At 39.8% G+C, this 20336-nt stretch overlaps 1 protein-coding gene across 1 annotated transcript in view; it reads left to right on the top strand.

Annotated features, from left to right (window-relative positions):
• The window catches only part of fam172a (family with sequence similarity 172 member A), a 159380-nt gene extending 139912 nt beyond the window's left edge, over positions 1–19468 (top strand). The window contains exon 11 of the mRNA XM_031729728.2: positions 16976–19468. Coding sequence (XP_031585588.1) covers positions 16976–17133 — 158 coding nt within the window. The 3' untranslated portion in view covers positions 17134–19468. The remainder of the gene's footprint in view (positions 1–16975) is intronic.
• The last annotated feature ends 868 nt before the right edge of the window (positions 19469–20336 follow it).

Genomic DNA, 20336 nt, shown 5'->3' with positions numbered 1-20336 from the left:
CAGTGTGTGGCGTGATATGAGTGATCCGGTTATCTGTGTTTACCATGATGCAGGTCATAGGATATGGTGTCCATTTTAAGTTGCCCTAGGTGGCCCATCAGTATCTAAAGGGACAATCGCTAACCATGTGGAGGCGGTTTCTGATCTGTAGCCTAGTAAGATTTGAAGCATCGTAACCAAACTACTAGGGTTTGGTTATGATGCTTCAGACTTCACACACTATTTCTGTAGTAGAAAAACAAAAAAACTCCATATCGATGTTGAAGGTCATACCCAGATCTTCAAAATACTTCCTTGTAAATTTTTTCCTTGTCAAAACGAGTAAGGTTTACTTTTTCTGAGAGACTATATATTTCAACGCTGGAAAGAATACAATAAAAATCTGACAATTAAAGAGGAAAAGCTGAATTTTAAGGATCTCTGTGTCATTTGGGAGACCGCGCATGAGAGCATGTGAGGATAAAAGTGTCAAAAGGGTAAGAATCAGATAAACAGATTAAAATAGAAAAGACTAAACTATGCAGAGACAATAAAAAAAAGACATTGTAAGTTATACAGAAAACAGAAATGAGCAGCCAGAGAGACGGGAACATGGAGAGAGCATCCCTCTGGATGAGGAGATTGGAACATCAGACTGTAGGGTCTCTTATGGGACAGCCATAGACAGAGCACGCTCCCTGCTGCACGCAGGAAGGGGAAGCTTTGCCAGCATGGAAAACACACAAGAGAAGAACAAGAGATGAGTGAAACCGGGAAAAAATGCATTTCTCCCCAGAGATGAAGTGGGAATTTTCTGCTAGCACAAACACTAGAGATAGCGGAGAAGAAGAGGGGAGGAAATGGCAGAGAACAAGTTTAAAGAGAAATAACTGGAGAAAGGAGGAAATGGTGGGAAAATTGGTCTAAAGGGTTCTGGCAAAAAGAGGAGAGGCTATACTTTAAACAAGTACATATACACAGATGTGTAATATAAAAATGTAGTATTAATAGACTATTCATAATGTATATGTCTAAGAATAGAGATGTGGTGATTGTATATGAGTCACAAAATCCTTACAATCCTTACAGGACTACAAAAGATGTTTGAAATTGTAATGATAATCGCAAATGTATGATAACACAGAAGTTTCAGTTTGACTCTTAAGTTTTTACTAAAAATTAACATTAAAAATTACAAAAAAATCAAATGAACATTACACTACATTCTATGTCTTCATGAATTTCTGACAATATAATATATATTCAGTACTAGTGCAACATAAGTAATCACACTATTTTTGCCTCTGTATAGTGAAAGCTGTGTTACAGAAGTGTTATAGTAATTGTTAAAGAATTACAGTCAGTTTTTTTCATATAGTCATGTTTTCAGAGGCTAAAAAGTAATTTGACAATTGTGTCACAAGCAGTTTCATGTCCACATGAGGCCTGTCCCCTTATTGTTCTGTACTGAATTAAGCAGAGAAGAAATCTGTAGTTGATTCCACGTGTTGAACTTTAATTTGGTAGCTGTTCATTGCAACTTTGAACTTGAGGTTCAAAGAGATGGTGATTCAAATGGAGGAAGTGGTCATCCAACCAAAATAAATAAACCTATCAGAGAGACAGCAAGTATTTCTACATTCTTATCAAGAAGGAATCCAGTGGCAAGCTCAACAAGCCCAAACAGCCTGGAAGATCACATTAGACAACTAAAATGTGTGATCACAGAATTCTTTCTTTGGTTAAGAAAAACCCCTTTGCAACATCTAACCAAGCCAAGAAGACTCTCAAGGAGGTAGACGTATCTTTTTTTACAGTTAAGATATTCCTTGATGAATGGAAATTCAGAGGGTTTAGAGCAAGGTACAAACCACTGGTTATACTTGAAAACAAGACGACCACATTAGACTGGAAAAAATCTGAAAGAGCCTGCAAGCTCTGGAGGAAAAACAAAACAAAGAAGAAGAACAACATTTCTCATTTTTAATACCAGACTAATAGTGGATTTTTAACATTACATTGTCTTTAGTCATGGGATACTGATCATCAAAATACATTGCTATGGATTAAATTACATAAATATATATAAAATATTTTAAATGAGCTCAGCCTGAAACATTTGCAGAAGAAAAAAAAATCAGCCTACACATTAATGCTGCAGTAATAAAATACTAAAAGATTTCTGCAGAACATTTAATACCTTTAAGTAAATTAGCTAGTAATAGTTTTATGCTTGTACGGTTCTGAATGTAAGACTTTATCTTGTAGTAGATAGTGTGGTATTATCATGGACTGGTGGGTAACATTACACTGTGGCATCAGGAAGGACAAACAGCATAAAACTCTGCCAAATAAAAAAATGTGTCGCTACCCACTGTGGTGACCCTGTGTGATAAGGGAGCAGTCGAAAGTAGTATTACTGTAGTACTGATGGAGAGGCCCTAATCATTCCCAGTGTTTTTCAGCTAACAGCATTCTGAATCACTGTAGAAGTATTCTTTTAAGATTCTTAAAAGTGTAAGATGATCCTCACACTTCTTTAGCCAGTAAAGTATGAAGAAAAGTGAAGATGTCCAGGCAGAGTGCAGCAACAAAGACTTTTAGGCAGCAAAAACAAAAAACAAAACCCAAAGCAAAACATGGTATGGTGTGTTTTATATATGTACAGAAAGACATCATTAAAGTAACCAAAGTGGCTATGCATTGTACTGGAACTCAGAGCGATTGGGTCTTTAGAAAAGCTCTGATGGGAGGTCAAAGTGTGCAGCTGTGAAATGGGACATTACTGCTCACCACCACAGCAATAAATACAGAAAGAAACTTTAACAGCTGTAACATATGAGGCTTCTTTTGCAGCGTGCAGAGTGTACATGTCCGTGCTTTTTGCAGAGACGAACATAAGAATGCACGTGCATAAGTATGCGTCTAGGACGGGCAGTTTTTCTTTAGGGGGAGAAGAGGACGGAGTTAGGAAAGGATTTAATATGCTACTTCAGCCCTTGGGGCTGTACAGTTGAAAGCCAATGCATGAGGCGTGCAGAATCACACCAGCCTACATTACACACTGACTGGGGTTGTAGTGGATATGATTAGTTGGGGGTGAGAGGGAGGGGGTTGTAAAAAGTGAAATCATATCACTTAGCAGCTGAGTGCAGATAAAGCTGTGTTTGAACTGGGAGGCATAAATTATACATTGTAAACACAGCATTGGGAGACCATGGCTCGTTTAAATTATGGCAGAGGGTAGATTTTCTGCTCTTTCTTCCTTCCCACACTTCTGTCTCTGCCTCTCTCACTCACAGTTTTCTTCCCTTTGCTCTCTGCGTGCAGTCCTGCTGACTTTTCTACCTCATGTTTTTTCTTAAACACCTGCCTTAACAAGCAACTTCATCTTACACCTAATGCATACTCAGTCAAATTATTTTTTTAATGCTTGCAGCGTTCAGGCAAGGCATTTTCTACTGATTTTTATTTGCTGTTTAAATAGAGTTTGAATGTGACCTTTGGTCCTTTGGTTATTGAGAAGAGCATTCCACAGGCCATGGGTGGAAGACAAAACTGTGTAAGCAGCCTAGCGAAGCCCACTGTGATGATCAATTTTCTCCTCTTGCATAGTTCAAGTTGGAGGCCTGTTTTGTTTTTTTAAAGGATCCTCTGTCCCTTCTGAAAAGTGCAAGGTTATTGATCAGTTTATTCTATTTGTCATTGACTGCTCTGGAACATCTCTCTACTCTAAAGTCAATAGTGGAGGATTGAGAGGGTGAGTGCCTCCCCTGACCTGGCCTCTCTCAATCTCTAACTTTGTCTCATCCACTATTACCACACATACACACACACACGTAGGAGTGACAACCAAAAATACACACACACAAACACAAAATGAATCACTCTCTCTGCCCATTGTACCACACCTCTGATCCCAGCTGCAATTTTGATTAATCTTGAAGTGCCACAAGGTCAGGACAGGACTGTGTGTATATCTGGTGTTGGCTGATGCTGTCAGATAAAGATCTAAAGCTCTGCTGAGGTTGGTGCTCTGTTTCTTTTCTGTGTATGCCTTTGTGTACACAAAGAAAGGGTGTGTACCCGCCCTGTCTGTGCCAGAGTGGGTGTTGATGTCTCCTGTGAAGGAGACTGTGGCCCGTCTGAAGGAGGGCTCAGTGTTCCTGCCTGGTTCTAGTAGACACTGCTCAGGTTCTGTCTGTTTGTGTGTACCTGTTTGTCAAGTATGAGAACCATTGGGGCATTTTAGACCAGGGCTGTCAAACAGAATACCCAGGTCACAGAAATAATCGCACCACTGGTAAGGGTGATTACTACAGGTGCATGTTCATATATGAAGTAGAAACCAACAAGACTAGTCTGAAGATCTTTGAGACACAAACTTTGGTTAATAGAATATAATTGGGACATTTTAAATGCCTTTTTCATAATTCTGTTTATTAGAGTTTTTAAAATAAGTGATCAAGCAAAACATAAAAAAACAAAAAAGCCACTGAGATCCTCTTAAACTGGTACATAAGGTGAGAGAGGATGTGACATCAGTAATACAACAAGCTTTTCTAATTAATATCAACGGCATTATTGGGCTCTAATCTCTCATTACACTCTAATTAAATGTATTGTAATGTAAATATTAGAAATACCTGCAAGAACCACAGTGAATACACAATTGCACACATTGCTTTATAAATAGTGTGATACAGATGCTATGTTTTGTCTATTTCTGGAGCATGACAACGCTTTCACTGCACAAATACATGGATTTCATCAAAATGACTAAGGAGGCTGGATTACATGAAGCAGTGCTCTTGTCTGGTCTGAGTACGGCGTCAAAGTTTTATTGGATGGGTTTCTTATCAGACTTTTATTAAAGTCAATTCCATGTTGGAATAACATTAATATTCTTAGATACATAATGTGATTCTGTGTCCATTATAAGGTGAATGGAAGATTTGAATATGTCTAGTATTCCAAGTGTAATCGTGTACTTCTCTATGTCTTTGCCATTGTGCTTAACCATTAAAGGTTTACTGTGTATATTTCCTTTATTTTGGGGTTATGAATTAGCATAGCTTAGTTCCTCAGTGCTTATCAGCGTGGCTTCGTTTTAGGACTTAGTTGATTTATGAAGACCAGACTGGGGGCTACAACCCCTCGCGTCTCCACGGAGAAAGAGGAGATAATTATTCTCTTTCTGACTCATACATTTCAATGAAAAATGCATACAGCTGGGACTAGAAGCAGCTTATCAAAAGGTTAACTCTTCCCCACAGTTGTCTGTGTCTGCATAGGGGAGCATTTCTGACGACAGTGGCAGCATCGTCCAATGCTGCCACTTTGTGTTTTCCTGCTGTTTTGTTTGGATGTTTTCAACATTGCTATGACCCGCCAGTGGCCCGGTGCTTTGTTTTCCCAAAGTTAACTTTCAATCAAGAAACAAGCCAGCTGTTGTTTGTGTTGTGTTCTGTACATCATTTCTTAAGCAGCCATCTGAGTGCAGCAAAGCGATTCTGACATGAATACATATGAGTGCTCGGTTATTTTGTGTTATCAACATTCAATGTATCTAATCAAACAGTGACATTACATGCAAACCAGTTTTCCTGTTTTGTTAATTATAGATTTTACACAGTTTTTGACAGCCAACATGATGTCAGAGCAGGAACACTTTTCCTGCCAAACATAGTACGTGCAATGCACTGTGTGTAGTATGCATATCATTGTGCTTGATAGCTCTTTAGATCATCTCATTGAGATTCAGAAATCTCTTGCCTTTTCACCTCCACATACACTGTATTCCCACATACACTTCTGTCACTCATTCATTCACACACACACATACACACAGACACTTCAGGCCTTATGTGGAAGGAGTGCTGCCTGGGAAAGTGATAGCAAGAGAGAAGAAGCTCTAGAGAGTGAGTTATCTCTTTAGATGTCATTGAGGGGTGCCTCTTTTCTCTACCTCTCCTTCCCTCTATCATTTTCCTCTTTATTCCTTTATGCTTGTCTCCCTCACTCTCTTGTTCCCACTTGCTCTCTCAAATCATGCCTCCAGTGGTATTCAGACAGTCCAAGGACAAACTCGAGATATGCTGGGAGCAATGGACTGTCCGTCAGTTTGTGTTTATACATGTGTGTGTGTGTGTGTATGTGTGAGAGAGAGTAGTTGATGTTGAGTCTTTGAAGCTGTTCTTCCTCTGTCCTAACAGGCTGGAGTTTCGTCCCTTTGCATTTAACCCCATGATGCTACATTCAGGGGTTAAATCCTCACAGGCAGGCATAAAACACTCCCTGGGTTGTGGACACACATAACAAGACATTTCAATATTTAAGATTCACCTAGAGTGCCAAGAGCTGCACAGCTTGCTATTGTCGAGGTCATGCCCTTACATTTCAGAACTGTTATATTTACTTCATTTTATATTTATTGACTTGTCAAGGTGACTGTCATGGAATAAAAAGACCATTTACATAAAAATCTGCAACAAATGTGTTTTTGTTTTCTTATGTATATTTTTTAATTATTCCATATCAAAGCTGAACTCCAGTGTAATGTGGTAGTTGGCTTGTCTGACTAAAGCGCTGTCAGACAGGCCAAGTCAATCTGCGACCCTGAAAAATGCATACAAATAAACACCCACACCTTCACACAAAGCCAACCAGTTGCATGACCTATTGCCTCATGCCACACACATACTCTCAAAAAATCTCTCCCGGAGACAGACTTCTCTCTCTACGTGTGTGTGACGCGGTAACTCGACGCTCTCAGACAAACAGGGGAAATCCTCTTTGTCTTGCCGTGTCCATCACTGGCCATCTCACTATCCCGATGTATGTGGATGTCTGAAAACCCTCCCCCCAGCCTCCCCGGCCAGGCTCCAAGACCAATAGATTTATCCAACAAACACATGCACAGGCCCCCTTGGCTCCAGGCATGTTCCCCTGACGCAGGGACACACAGACAGGAAGTTTGAGGAGAGGTTTGTGACAGTTTACTTCTCTTAGAACACTTCAGGTTTGACCCTCTCTTGACCAGGCGGCTTCCTTCTCCTCCACCTCTCCGTAAACAACCACATCCCTGCAACTAAAAGCGTGCTGGCTCACCAAGTGTAATAACATCATTCATGTTTTGATGTGTGGCGGAACATCTTAGTGAGCAAGGGAGGCCGTGTGGCGAGCGAAAATGTGTGTGCCTTTCCTTTTCTGGGTTTTCTCTGATTGCAGAGATGACAGATCTTTGTCATGAAGGAAAGCAAGTTAACCTGTCACCTTTGGCAGTCTTCTCCACCCACTATTTATCCACTGTGTGTCTTTAAAACGTGCACACACCCATGCACTAACACAGCACGCGCACACGTTTGCACTGATCTTGCTGAGTGTGTGTCAGCTCTATTAGCACATTCCCAGATAGAGCCAGCGTCTTCTTATCTGTGGTGACCCATTAATTACACTTTGTTCCATTAAGTGATCTATTTCAGACCTGCCCCACCCTCAACACCCACTCTCTGCTATCTCCACCTCTGGCCTGCTCCTCCCCCACCTGAACTCTCTGCTCTCTTTTTGTCTAACCCTTCGCAGAATACACACACACATACATACACACGCACACACTTTTCTCTAAGTGTCGCCAAGCATGGAATCACAAAGTCAAGTGACAAGTACTTCTATGCTTGTGTTGCATGTGTAGCATGTGTTTGAGGACAAAAACATGAAAAAAGACGCTCGTAGACAACTCTTGGTTGCAGGATTTCAACATTACATTTATCTCACACTAGACTCTTAGACCAAATTAGAAATCAGTCTAGTGTTCATATGTTCTACAGCAGTTTTCTCACTTTTTTTCCCTCTACTCACTTTATTGATCGCCTTCTCTAACCCAGCTCTGTTGTGTATGTGTAAAAGTTACCAGTATAACTAACTCTTGAGCGTACATAAATATGATATATATGCCATATGTCACATGAATATGAATTTTTGTCTTTGTACATGCCAGTAGGTTTGTATTTTGAGTTGTGTAGTTCTGATATCTATTTTTACATGTATATTCCCGCTGCACCTGGGAGATGCTAAATAGAAGTGTTCAGTCAAGTGTTGGTAGAAGGCCACGATGAAAATCTGGCCACAAAATGTGCCTTCAGTTCAGTATGGTCTAAGTGGAAATGTAAAATTGGAGCAGCTACACTAGTTGGATCATTTGCATTTCTTTTTTTGTGTGCTTTGTGTCCTAAGCTCGTAAAGCAACTGTTTTCTGAGCATTACATAGAATGATACTGGTGATATACAGCGTCCTATAGGATCAAGTATAATCCTGTGCAACATAATTTAAATGTCACAGTTTAAAAGTGTATATTCTCTGAATAATTGTATTGTATAACTTTACTTTACTCTAATGTAAGCTTGAAAGTGTAGATTTATAGTATTAATTATATTTTGCCCACAGCAGGAACTTACTGTCACTTTAAAACAACACAAAGCTCTTTTGTTTGATTCAAGTCTGGTGATACATTTGGACTGGTCATGCTTTTTTAACTTCTTTTTTCATTATAAAGTCTGCTGTGATTTTGGCAGTATGGTTTGGACCATCATCATATACTGGAATTTTCCTCTCCTGTCAAGCCTGCGGGGACTGAGTCATCATGTTAGCCAGTATTTTTGTGTATCAGCAGGTATTTATAGTGGCATGGCATCTAAAAACGTAATCTATCCCAACGCCTTTTGCACTCATGCATCCTGATATCATCACACTTACACCTCCATGCTTTCACCGTCAGGGCTATGCATTCACGCCAAACATGTTGGACCCCATCTGAGCCACTTAAATTTATCTTGAGCTGGACAAAGAATGTATACATTTTCATTAGGCTTATTTTTATCTTCTTTAGCAAAGTTTGTTCTGACAGTTTCTAGCTGATAATAACAAACTTTTTTTTTTTTAATAAACATAATCCATATAGTTTTATGTAGTGCAATGCTTTGCACATTGTAAGCTGTCATATGACCCCAGGGGCAAGTCTAATGATCCATTTTTCATGGCTAAATAGTGTTGGTGTACTATGGTTGGCATCACTTTAAGAGGATATCCACAGCAGCTCTGATTAGTGATAGTTAAGTAGTTATGTACCTCTTGATTAATGCTGCTACCGTGTTTTGACTTTTTAATGGTTTGTTTTTCTTTTTCTTTTATGACCACAGATCTTCCTATATCCTTTTTCCATCTGGTACAAGTCTCACAATGAAATTTTAAAATTACTCGAGCAGTTCTTTTCCATGTGGGGGCCTGATGCAAACAAGTTCTTAAACTGAGCTCACAGGTTGAAAATTGTTGAATTTATATGTTCATGGAATTTGTCTAATAAGAAATCAAATATGTGTTCAACTTGTGAGTCAGTGATCACAGCTATATCCACTTTTGTTGTTTTTACTTTTTAATACAGTGTCCCTAAAGGATTTGTTTCTTATTCATAAGGGAGACTACTATTGTTAACTTAATAGCACAGTCATTTAAAAATGCGTAATTTTAAATTGCTTGGCTTGAAAGTAATAGTGCACAAAGGTTTTGTCATATATGTTTATATATGTATATGTGTCATTGTATATCCCACAAATGATTTGCATCCACAACACAAATATTATTTCCATTTAAACAAACTGCTAGTCATGGCAATTGTATCTACAAGGCACTTAATACGTTTTTTTATTGCCAATATTACCGGTGATGTTGTGAAGAAACAAGGTATTTTTTGTCAGTGTATCCAATGTAAGCATCAGGTGTAGTGTGATAGAAATATTTATATGATTACGTGGTTGACATAAAGAAAACAAGTGGGAGACTGCTTTACAAAGAGTATTGATATATATACTGCAAATTCCCTGATGCCAGTGTATACTGCTTTTTAGATGGATAATGATTATACCATGCATTGCATCAATCTTACACTAGTACTGTTAGTCCCCTTGCTAGATTCTTCTATAGACCTTAGGCAACATGTGTTGTGAATGAGAATTGTATGAAGGTGTGTGCGATCACCATAGCCTTGTATGAATGGGGGTTCTCACACTCAAGGCTGTCTATTCTGAGACCACAGATTCTGAATGCGCCCTGTCTTTCTTACAGGTGCAAAGGGGGCCTCTCTTAGCCCTGTCCTCCTTCAACTCTTTTGTGACTGAGTGATGTGTGTATTTCTAATATCGTAGATGTGTTGGTGTGAGTGTGTGTTTCTCTATGCCTGGTGTTGTCTTGGAAGTGCAAGAGAGGTTTGTGCAGCAGATTTTACTGCAGTAAAGTGGACTATAGGTGTTTGTGTGTTTATGCGAATGAGGAGTGAATGAAATGTAGCGAAGTAGTAAGTTTGCGGTGTGGCATATAGCATATTCACTTGTGCGCATGCTCTAACCCCACTCCATCTTTTCCATCCTGTCTGGCCAAAGTTGTCTGGCCTAACCTACCCTTGGCAAAGCATTGTGTGTGTGTGTGTGTGTGTGTGTGTGTGTGTGTGTGTGTGTGTGTGTGTGTGTGTGTGTGTGTGTGTGTGTGTGTGTGTGTGTGTGTGTTCGTGCTTGGTCCCATTTGAGTTGCACGTATATGCATGCGTGTAGTGCCTCCACTAATGCACAGTCTTTGTGGGGGCCTCTCTTTTCAGCCATGCTGCTTTTGAGACACGTTGTGCCTGGGCATAGAAACAAAAGCTCTCCATTGCCCCTCAATAGGCCAAAAACAAAACCGTGTCAGGCGAGCTAGCAGCCCCCGAGTGTTTGCCATTTAAGTCCCAACCAATGGTGGCGGAGATGGAACAAAAGGGCCGGACAGGGAAGGAGGCCTGCACTGTTTACAGTGTTAATGTCTGGGTGGCACTCCCAACAAGGCCCTTCCATAAACATACATGTGCATGCACACTCAGTCTTTTTCCTCTTTTTTTTTTTTTGTGTGTGTGTGTGTTTATGTCACATATTCACACTGAATCAACAGGTACATGTGCAGACCTTATACTATGCTGTAAAATTCACACACAAAAATGGAATTAAACTTGGACATGTCATACGGGCATAAGAAAATTTGTGTATGCAACTGATAATTTTGACATTTTTTTATTACCCAAAGAGGCATTTACACATTCATACGATTCTTAGTATTTTAATAATGAGAGAACAGAAGGTTCAGACTATACTGTCAAAACTAGTTCATATATTTTAAATAACTTTGTCACTGACTCTATACAAATTTTCTTCTTGCTTTGTCACCATAAATAAATTAGCAACCCAACTCTTCCAAATAGCATGCAAATGGTGCCCCCTATTCACATATGTTTAAAGTTTTAAATGTTTTATGATAATTTTGTGGTTCATTAATTTCATTTGTGAATTTAATTGAGTGATTTTATTCTACATCGTACCAATTGTTTCTGTTGGAGCTAACTGTCATTCTTTGTGTCCATTCTGCATGAGAGCAGCTTTTTTCCACATTGACATATAAATAAATAATTGTATATTTAATGTCATTATTATTTCAGTGTAGAAAAAATCAGAAAAGGTGCATACAAAATGTTGATTAAAGCGACACACAGATAGCTAAGCACATATTCCAAAATATCTCAACCCTTTTAAGCAGAGATGAGTAAAACAACTGACATTGAGAGGTGCTGTAGAGGCAAAGGCTTATTCAGGCTTCGATTTTTACTGAAGAGGAGGCAGGAGAGTCTGACACTGGTATCAAATAGCCTGCACAGTCCTTGGACCAGGGTTATCTTGTAAATACTCTGCTCCAAGTCCATAAAAGCAAGGGTCCTTTATGACGGCCAAGGCCACTCATTCACATTAAAATAAAAAAAGCACTCAGTGCAATCTCAGTGTCTCGGTAGGGAGGAAACATAACAGGCTGGAGGGATTAACAAAATGAGAAGTAAGTAATAAAAAAATACAGAATTTCACCGTCTTTTGTGCAGAGTCTTTGTTGTCGCAAGTTCCACTCTCCATATGAACTACTTGAATTCAAAGTAGCTTATGTGTGGTCATGATTTCAACCAGTTAATGTGATATCCTCCGCTCACTGTGTTTTCACTCGGTTTTGTTTCTCTATGTCTCTCTTCTGTTTGCATTTTATTCTAAGTAAATACAGAGCCCCCTCAGCGGCCCCTGTAGGTACTGATTCAGGTTTCTCATCTCTGGATGTGTAATGAGTTCTGCCTTGTTTTTGTCTAACAACAACACACAATAATAAGCAAAGTAATTAAAAGCAGTATGAGAGAGACGGGGGCTGGGCAGACCCCACTTACCAACAAGCATTAAAAATGAATTTAAGTCAAGAAGCAACAGTGGTATTACTGATTTGATGAAATGAGTTCTGTTTTTGAGTATTTTTGTCTTGATGTATTTATGGCTGTTTCTGCTCCAATCAAGCTGATTTTTATTTGAAGACACACAGTGTAGAAAAAGTCTGATTATTCCTGGGTTTGTTGTCTTCATCCTAAATGGAGATTAGGGAATGGTGTCAGGGAATGGGTGGGAGAGTAAAATCTAATTTAATACATTTTTTGACTGAAAACATAATCTTCATGTTTTGTTACAGAGGACAGAGCTGCTCTGGTGGTGTTGCAGACCACCTGTCACCTGCCCGGGCTCTCTTTGACCTCATCTCCTGTGGCAACATGTCACACCTCCTTTACAGACAGCCATGTGGGACGAAATGACATTCTTGACCTTTAGGCATGTTGGCAAGCAAAGTGACAACAAGCATAGCTGACTGTATGTCAGTTGTGTGCGCTGCATGTGGACAACCAGACACACGCAAACACATAGTGCCAGCGCACACTGTGCACGTAGTCTCGGAAGATCATCTAATATCAGAGAGCGTCAGGGACAGAAATCCGATCGTCTGACAACCAGGATACAGATAGCGATTCTCCTCCGCTGATCCATGCAACAGATAGTTTCCACAAACAGCTGCCTGACTAAGGTTACAACCAACCCAGGCCCGCACCACAATGCACTGCTCTACCTCACATCGAGATAAAACAAAAGCTTAGGTTACCGTCAATAGGAAATTGATAAGATAATACACTGTTTGTGGGTTTTTTTTGGTTTTTTTGATGAAAACGTTGACAAGAGGAAATGAGAAAATGCTTGCTTCAGCGTGAAATAATATCATGTATATTAGTCTTGTTAGGTTTTCTGTTTGTTTTAATATTTTCTTCCGTGATTATATCGTTGTTCATCTCCTTTTTTTAATTGAAGCTCATTAAATGTTTAACCCAAATGTCAGCATATTTGATTAAGCAGTTGTAATTGTTTAAAGAAATTCAATTCTCACAAAGAAAAGTATCATCACTTTACATTCCCCCTGCCTCAAAGTACTCTTAATAATTTGAATATGGATTTATATTATAAGTGAGGCAAAGAGATATGCCCCCTTCACATCAGTGTAATTACGAATCACAAAAAAAAGAGTTTGATTCAAATAAAATAGGCCATTTGTACACAAGCAATTAACTGCTGCGGCTTTAAATAATGTAGCCCAGATGGAACCTAATTATAGTCGGCATGCTTTGATTTGCACTTCCTGTTGGAGTATCACTCGGGGCGTCACTTTGGCTTTTCAGTCACCTAGCGTTTGTTTTGAAATTTGTGACAATCAGAGCCGATTACCATTTGTAACAGCATGCAGCGTTTGGTACGCAGGGAAGAAAGCATGGCCCATAGCTATGGAGGAATTTCCTTGTTTTCAGCTCAAAAATCTCCTCTGTTCCCTTACCTCACTGCACACAAATGATAACAACTGTGTGCGTGAGTATACGTGTGTGTTTGTGCCCGCATGTGTGCATGTGTGTGTTCCATCCACGAGTAGACACTTACAACTGATGAATGTGTTTATGTGTGTGTGGCAGCATCTTGTAGCAGCGCAGAGTCAGAGGGAGATCAAACAGTCAGTCAATTACCTTGAGAGGGCTCCAGTGGCTGTGACAGAGAAGAGGAGGCCAAATATCCAGGATCAAATACTCTTCTCTGTCTGTCACATAATGAGGCAGCTTCACCAGGCTCAAACAACACACACAGAATGGTCAAACACAGGGCACTGGTAAGGCGCTACACTGAAACTGCTCCATGACTGGAGCACATAAGGGAGCTCTCGGCACAGGACATGTTTCTGTACCGGCTCTTTGCTGCCTTAGAGTGAAACAGGGAACAGTGAAACATCATCGCGTGTATGCGTTGCCTTACCTGTAGGTCATTATTACGTGCAATATTAATCTAAGTTTGTTTGTTTTTTCCTTGAGTGTAATTATAAACACTGATAAAACTAAGGACAATTTTCTGTATTCCCCGTGACGATACCCAGTGTCGTGGAGCTCGACAACATCATTATTGAAACGGCAATAAATGAAACCGTTATTGCGTTTAAAACAAACTTTATTAGGCTAATGTCATTACAGTAAACTTGTTAAAATCTGTACATGCAACTTAATTGTTTCACAAGTACGAAACAGCTATGCAGTGTACTTTAGTTTAAATACAAGATACAAGTTACAGTTAAAAATGGGTGAGCTCTTTGTCCATTATACACTCTTTTGCCAATACATAAAATCGATTCTTCATAAAGGAAAAAAAAAAAACAGTCTGCTTATCAGCTAATTGGCTGTTTATGGGTTTCCTTTACCCACAAGATACAGCCAGATGACACCATCGATTTCCACAATTTTTAAAAGATATTACTTTGATTTGTGGTGTAGCTGACATAACTCTCGCTTCTCTTCTTCTTCTCCCTCTCTCTCTGCCTCTGTTTGCCCGGTCACTGGGATTCCTCCTCTAAATCAGTGGTCACATCTCAGCTATGACAACATCCATTAGGTTCAACACGCTTTGGCTATTAAAGGAGGAAAGGATGGAAGTTTTAAAGGCCTGTTTAAGTCTACATGAGAGTGGGTTTATATCTGTGTGTGTGCGAAGGTTGTCTGGGGGAGAGGATTTTATTTCAAAGCTTCTACCATATAGAAGGGGTGGAGCTTAACGCCAGAGTCACTGAAGGGGCACGGGCTTATTTGCATATTGGCACAGAGACACCCCCCTGGTGACCCTGAACTGCGATGGGATAGGGTGGAGACGCTGGCGGCATTCTGGAGTTCACCGCTAGTTCAAGATGAACTGGAAAGTGCTGCGGCATTGATCGCTTCTACAGAAAAAAGAAAAGAGACAAAACAGAAGTAAAAATACAAGTGAGAGAGGGAACAATGAGACAGGGAGAACAGAAGAGGTGGAATAAAAAGATCACAGTGCCTCAAATTGGATATAAATGATAGATTAGAGGTGTGAGAGGGCTGTGTCTTTGTTTCCAGGGATAGGTGTTATGATGAGCCCTACACAGGTAGCGGAGTCACCGGGAGTGCTGGGTTATTGACTACCATGATTGCCAGGCCAGTAAATTTGACCCAAGGCACTGACTGCCATCTGCTTGCTATATAGCGTGCAGTGCAAACCCCTGTCTCAGAATGATCGAGAACCCCCTTATATACTCGTACGCACAAATTACACACACACAAACATACCACTGGTACCGGGAACCCAAATTCCCTCTCAGCCCAAAACCCTATACCTGCTTACAATCATACACATAAACACACACACATGCACACACACCATCTCCATTAATGCTTCCAGGCAAGGGTCAATCTAATAAACATGGGGTCAGTGCAGTGGTCATCAGAGGGCTGTCTATGGTGTGAGAGCCTTTAAGTTGCTTCCTAATTGTATCCCGGCGGCCTTCTAGTCTAGCTTTTTATAGCTGATACGATGTGCACTGTGGGGAGAGGAGGAAGCCAGGATGGAAAGTGAAAGGCACTGAGAAAAGGAACCGAGGTAAAAAGGTATGTCTGTATATTGTAGAGATTCGATTCATTGAGAAGGGCTGTGGTTATCGACTTTTCTCTCCTGGGACCATCTTTTTTATTTCAAGCAGCTCTAAATGATTAACTGCTTTTTGTTTTTTAAATGCTCCCAGGAAAATTACAGGAAGTCATTGTAATATTGTTTCGAACAAATGCAAGTCCCTAAGAAAAAGAGGCTGCAATTGCAGAGGTGAAAATAAAGATTCACAGAAGAAAGCTCATTACCGCCAGTCTTGACTTCCTCCATTCCTCTGTGTGCAAACATGTCTGAGATCCATCTATAAAAGTATGAAACTCTTAGTTTTTATCTAATAACAGACAACGGGTGAACGGCAGGACATCATTTTTCAGGTTCAGTTGCAGTCAGACCCTAACCAGAGGTGGCACAAACAAACCATTCCATGTTACAACTAACTTGTTAGTTCTAGCTCAACTGGATGGCACAGCCAAGGTGTTCTGCCATCAAGTTGAGCTATCAAACTAAAAGGCTGGGCTGTGACACCCAAACCCTAAGGAACCTGACGCGCATGTACCAGATTTCAAGCTCCAGCGTGACCCCAACTTGGGAACTTGCTAACCTGGAGAAGGTCAGAGGGAAACCCTGCACTTCTGCCTCCCCCCGTCACTGCCAGACCACCTGATATGTTCACTAGTTATCGCTCTCCAACTTCTGTCTGGCCTTTTCTCAATTAGTCCTTTGGAACGAATGACTACCGCTCCACTGGTTTCACTTAGTGCACCCATTGTGTATATATCTAGTTTTGTTGGAAGGACCTCTTTCCAACTCCTTGGTTGTGCAGCGCTGTTGATTATCAGGTATCCGCTTGAATAACATATTAAGGCTATCCCACTGGGCTAACAGGTCATAGGCTGCCATCGTTCTCACACATAAGGGTTTAGGTCTGCATGGAGCATTGTGGGAGTTTGTGAATCTTATGAGACTAAAAATCTTATGTAATAGTGTCCGTTTCTTTTCACTTCTTACGTTGCCATGGTAAGTATATAGAATGCAGAGCTTTAATTTAAATTATATTAGCAGTGATCATGTGTTTCCTTTCATATAACATTACAGTCAGTAAATATCTTGGTATGCACTTGTGCTTATCTTTTCCACGCAGGCACAGAGAGGCATGAGCTGACTTCCTGGATGAGTTTCGACTCTATCTTCAGGTTCTTCAGTGAGTTCCATGCAAAAGAAGGCGAGGAGGCAGAGGAGACTTCCAACTCTGTCACCACACGCAGTGGCTCCCACAAAAACAGGCACCAAGATTTGTAGAGAACCATCAACAGTGACTCGAAACAAGAGGAGATTTGGGGAGGGGGGCAGAGGTTAAAGTGCAGAAAAGGTCCTCTGATATTTTTTTTTTAAATTTTCTCTCTCTTCCTCTGTAACCTCCTACCAGATTTCCTTCCCCACTGTTTTCCCCGAGTGTCATTTCTTCCTCCCAGCCTTTCCTGACTCTGCACACGCATAGCCTTCTTGTTGTAAGAGACAAGAGTACAGGGTCACTGTGTATACATCACAATAACGTTTTGCATTACTTCTGGTTGAGTGCAACTGTCAAAGCAATATGGGCCTGAGTGTTAGTGCTTCCCGTGGGCTGTGGCCTGGCTGCGGGTACGGGCCACAGCAGCAGAGATTAAGGTTGACAGGCGCTGTGCACAATGCGCTGTGGTGCACCTCTAATTGTCCTGACATCAGCCTGAACTGAGCTAATGCCCCGCCTGCCCTCCAGTCTGCACCGCTCAGTCTCCTCTCCATCATCCCCCCCGGTCCTAAAGCCTGGACCACTCACCCTGAAATTAGCTCATGCCGTGTGGTACGTTGTGGTAAGTTTGGTATCATTTCAGTTTTTTTAATCCTGTACCGACCGCAAGTATTTTTTTAATAAGAGTGAATACTCTTAACTCATTTGTTTAACAGCAGTTGTTTTGATTGCTTCATATTTATTGTTTGACTCATCCACACACATAATCAAAGAAAACTTTTAAACCTCATTTTTCTCATTCAGATTTGTGAGTGTGATTCTAACCTGTTTCTTTTTTTCTTTTCCTTTTTTTTTGGAATTGCAGTTATTATAATAAGAGAGACTTTTTGTAATTTCTGAAATTTGAAGGCAGTGTCTCATACAGACACTATGACTATGATTTTATTTTTTAATATTAAGCCAATATTTTCTCAGCACAAGTAAGTGAGTAAGTGTTTACTTTAGTGTATCTATGAGTTTGATTTGCAAAAGTGTGGCGAGCTCATTTCTCTGGTTATTATAAATATATATACTTTTTCCTTTTTTTCCAGTTTGATATCCTTGAAATTGATGTCTGTGGCTGATTGGATGTGATGAAACAAATAAAACAAACACAACCTGTTCTGAATATGGAAAATTCAGGACACTGAGCATATTTAAAATCATTTAAAGTCAGGCATCAAAATGGGTTCGAGAGATATCTCATTTTAACGGGAGCCAGAAGTCAGCTCACAACACTCATAAAGCCTCAATATATTGCCTTACACATGTCATGAAATCCAAGATTTCAATATTATTCTAAGCCGGAATGATATTTCCTTAGATGTTGGAGAAATGTAACATATCAGTTTTTTTCCTCACACCAAAGTACTCTTCTTGTGTACTTAGAAGTGACAAAGTCAGCTCCCTGCTCAGCTGCATATAATCTGACTGTGTGACTTAAACATGATCTTTTTTTTTCCATAAAGCTGGTATGTTTTATAAAGCACTCAAGGCTTAATGGAGTACATTTCTAATGTGTCATGGCATTAGTAAACCCCCAAATTGCATACTAAATCATATGATACCTTAGACACACATTCTCAAACATTCCTACCCTTTTCTATCCTTTTTTTAAACAGTTTCCATTGTTAAACTTCCACACTGAACACTGAAATCCTGCCTTTTCTGCCCACTGTGTGTATGGTTGAAGGCTTTTGTGGATTATCTTTCTGCTGTAATGAGACAAGTGCGGCTGATGGTTGCAGGCCTAATTTCCTTTTAATTTGATTTAGATCTCTCCAGGTTTCAGCAAAAGAAGTTGGCTTATTATTTGATTTGATGAGTTTCATTTCAAGATATCTTTGCTCATCTTTCTCCTTTTCAACTATGATCAGTTCATTTTTCACTCTACAATTTGTATATTGTTGCCTTAGGAATAAACAAGATTCTGCTCACTGTTTTTTTTTTTTTTTTAATAATATCCAGCAAGCCATATGTGAAGGGAACTAAAGATGTAAGAGCAGCCTAAATCCAAAGCACAGTTTGGAAATAAAAGGGGAATATTTTTCGCCAATTGTTCTTGAAGTCATTATTTTTTGCAGATGGTTTATTATTTGTTGCATTGGATTGAGAAACACGCCTATTTTGTTTAATCACAGCACAAGCTTTTTGGTTTTATGAAACTGAAAGTTTCCTGCCAGGTTTCATTTTTTTTCTTGTATTCTCAAATAGTTTCATTCTCTTTTGATCCATTTCAGTTTTGAAGGTCTTAATTATTTTCAACGCTTCTGCAGCACAGCAATTACTGTACTTTTACATGATTTCATTGTTGTAATAACCCATTAAAACAAAGCAAATAAACTTTAAATCTTGATTTTTAAACCGTGTGCTTCTCCCTTTTTTCCTTTTCTCATTTTCTTCTTCTTTGTTTTCTTGGGATGGACGTGCTAATCATCCTGACTTTTTCACGGCTGGTATTGCGCACGTTACTTCTTTAGAAAACCATAAAGAAAACCCCACAACGCAGACAGGCCACGACAGCTGTGAACGCGTCAAGTGATCGAGGAGAAAGTCAGGTGAAGTCACATCCGTTGTATCTACAACTTTCCAAACGTGAAATCAATACTAACCTCCAAACATGCCTCTGCTACCACACAGTCGACCACGTGTTTTGTCAGTTTTCTAATCTGTCAAAAATATATATTTTACTATATGTAAGTGCTGCTTTTTTGTAGTGAAACGGGTAATAACTTTAATTGTGCATATTTTTTTTTAAACTCCTTAAAGGTAATGATATTGGAGACAGAGCGTTAAACTGAGCGATACGTGTGTCAGAGGGAAAACAAACTATAAACTGTAATGCCTTTTTTTTTTTTTTTTTTTTTTTTTTTTTTTTTTCGTTAATTTAGGCAAACTGAGCCCCCTCTAACTCAGCGAGGTTTTACGGCATCATTTGTTTTCACACGGTGAAACCGATCAGGTCATTAAACGCCCCCTCAATAAATCTTTAGAAATCTTTTCCATTAACCCCCGAAACAACAAGTGGAACCAGGCGAGTCCCCCTCACACAGTGTCAGAGCGCAGATTAAAGAGAGGCATTCAATCACACACACACTCGCTCTCTCTCACTCGCCCTCTCTCTCTCACACACAAGTGAATTAGGCTCGACTTTCTGTCTTAAATGTGTTTAGAACTTCCTCGGGATATGTATGTAACTTCACAGCTCTGTGATATTGAAAAGGCAAAACCC

The sequence above is a fragment of the Oreochromis aureus genome, linkage group 12 (genome assembly GCF_013358895.1).
Source record: "Oreochromis aureus strain Israel breed Guangdong linkage group 12, ZZ_aureus, whole genome shotgun sequence".
In the NCBI taxonomy this organism is placed as follows: Eukaryota; Metazoa; Chordata; class Actinopteri; order Cichliformes; family Cichlidae; genus Oreochromis; species Oreochromis aureus.
Note: the sequence above shows the minus strand (reverse complement) of the source record. Positions and strands in the feature narration are given on the sequence as shown.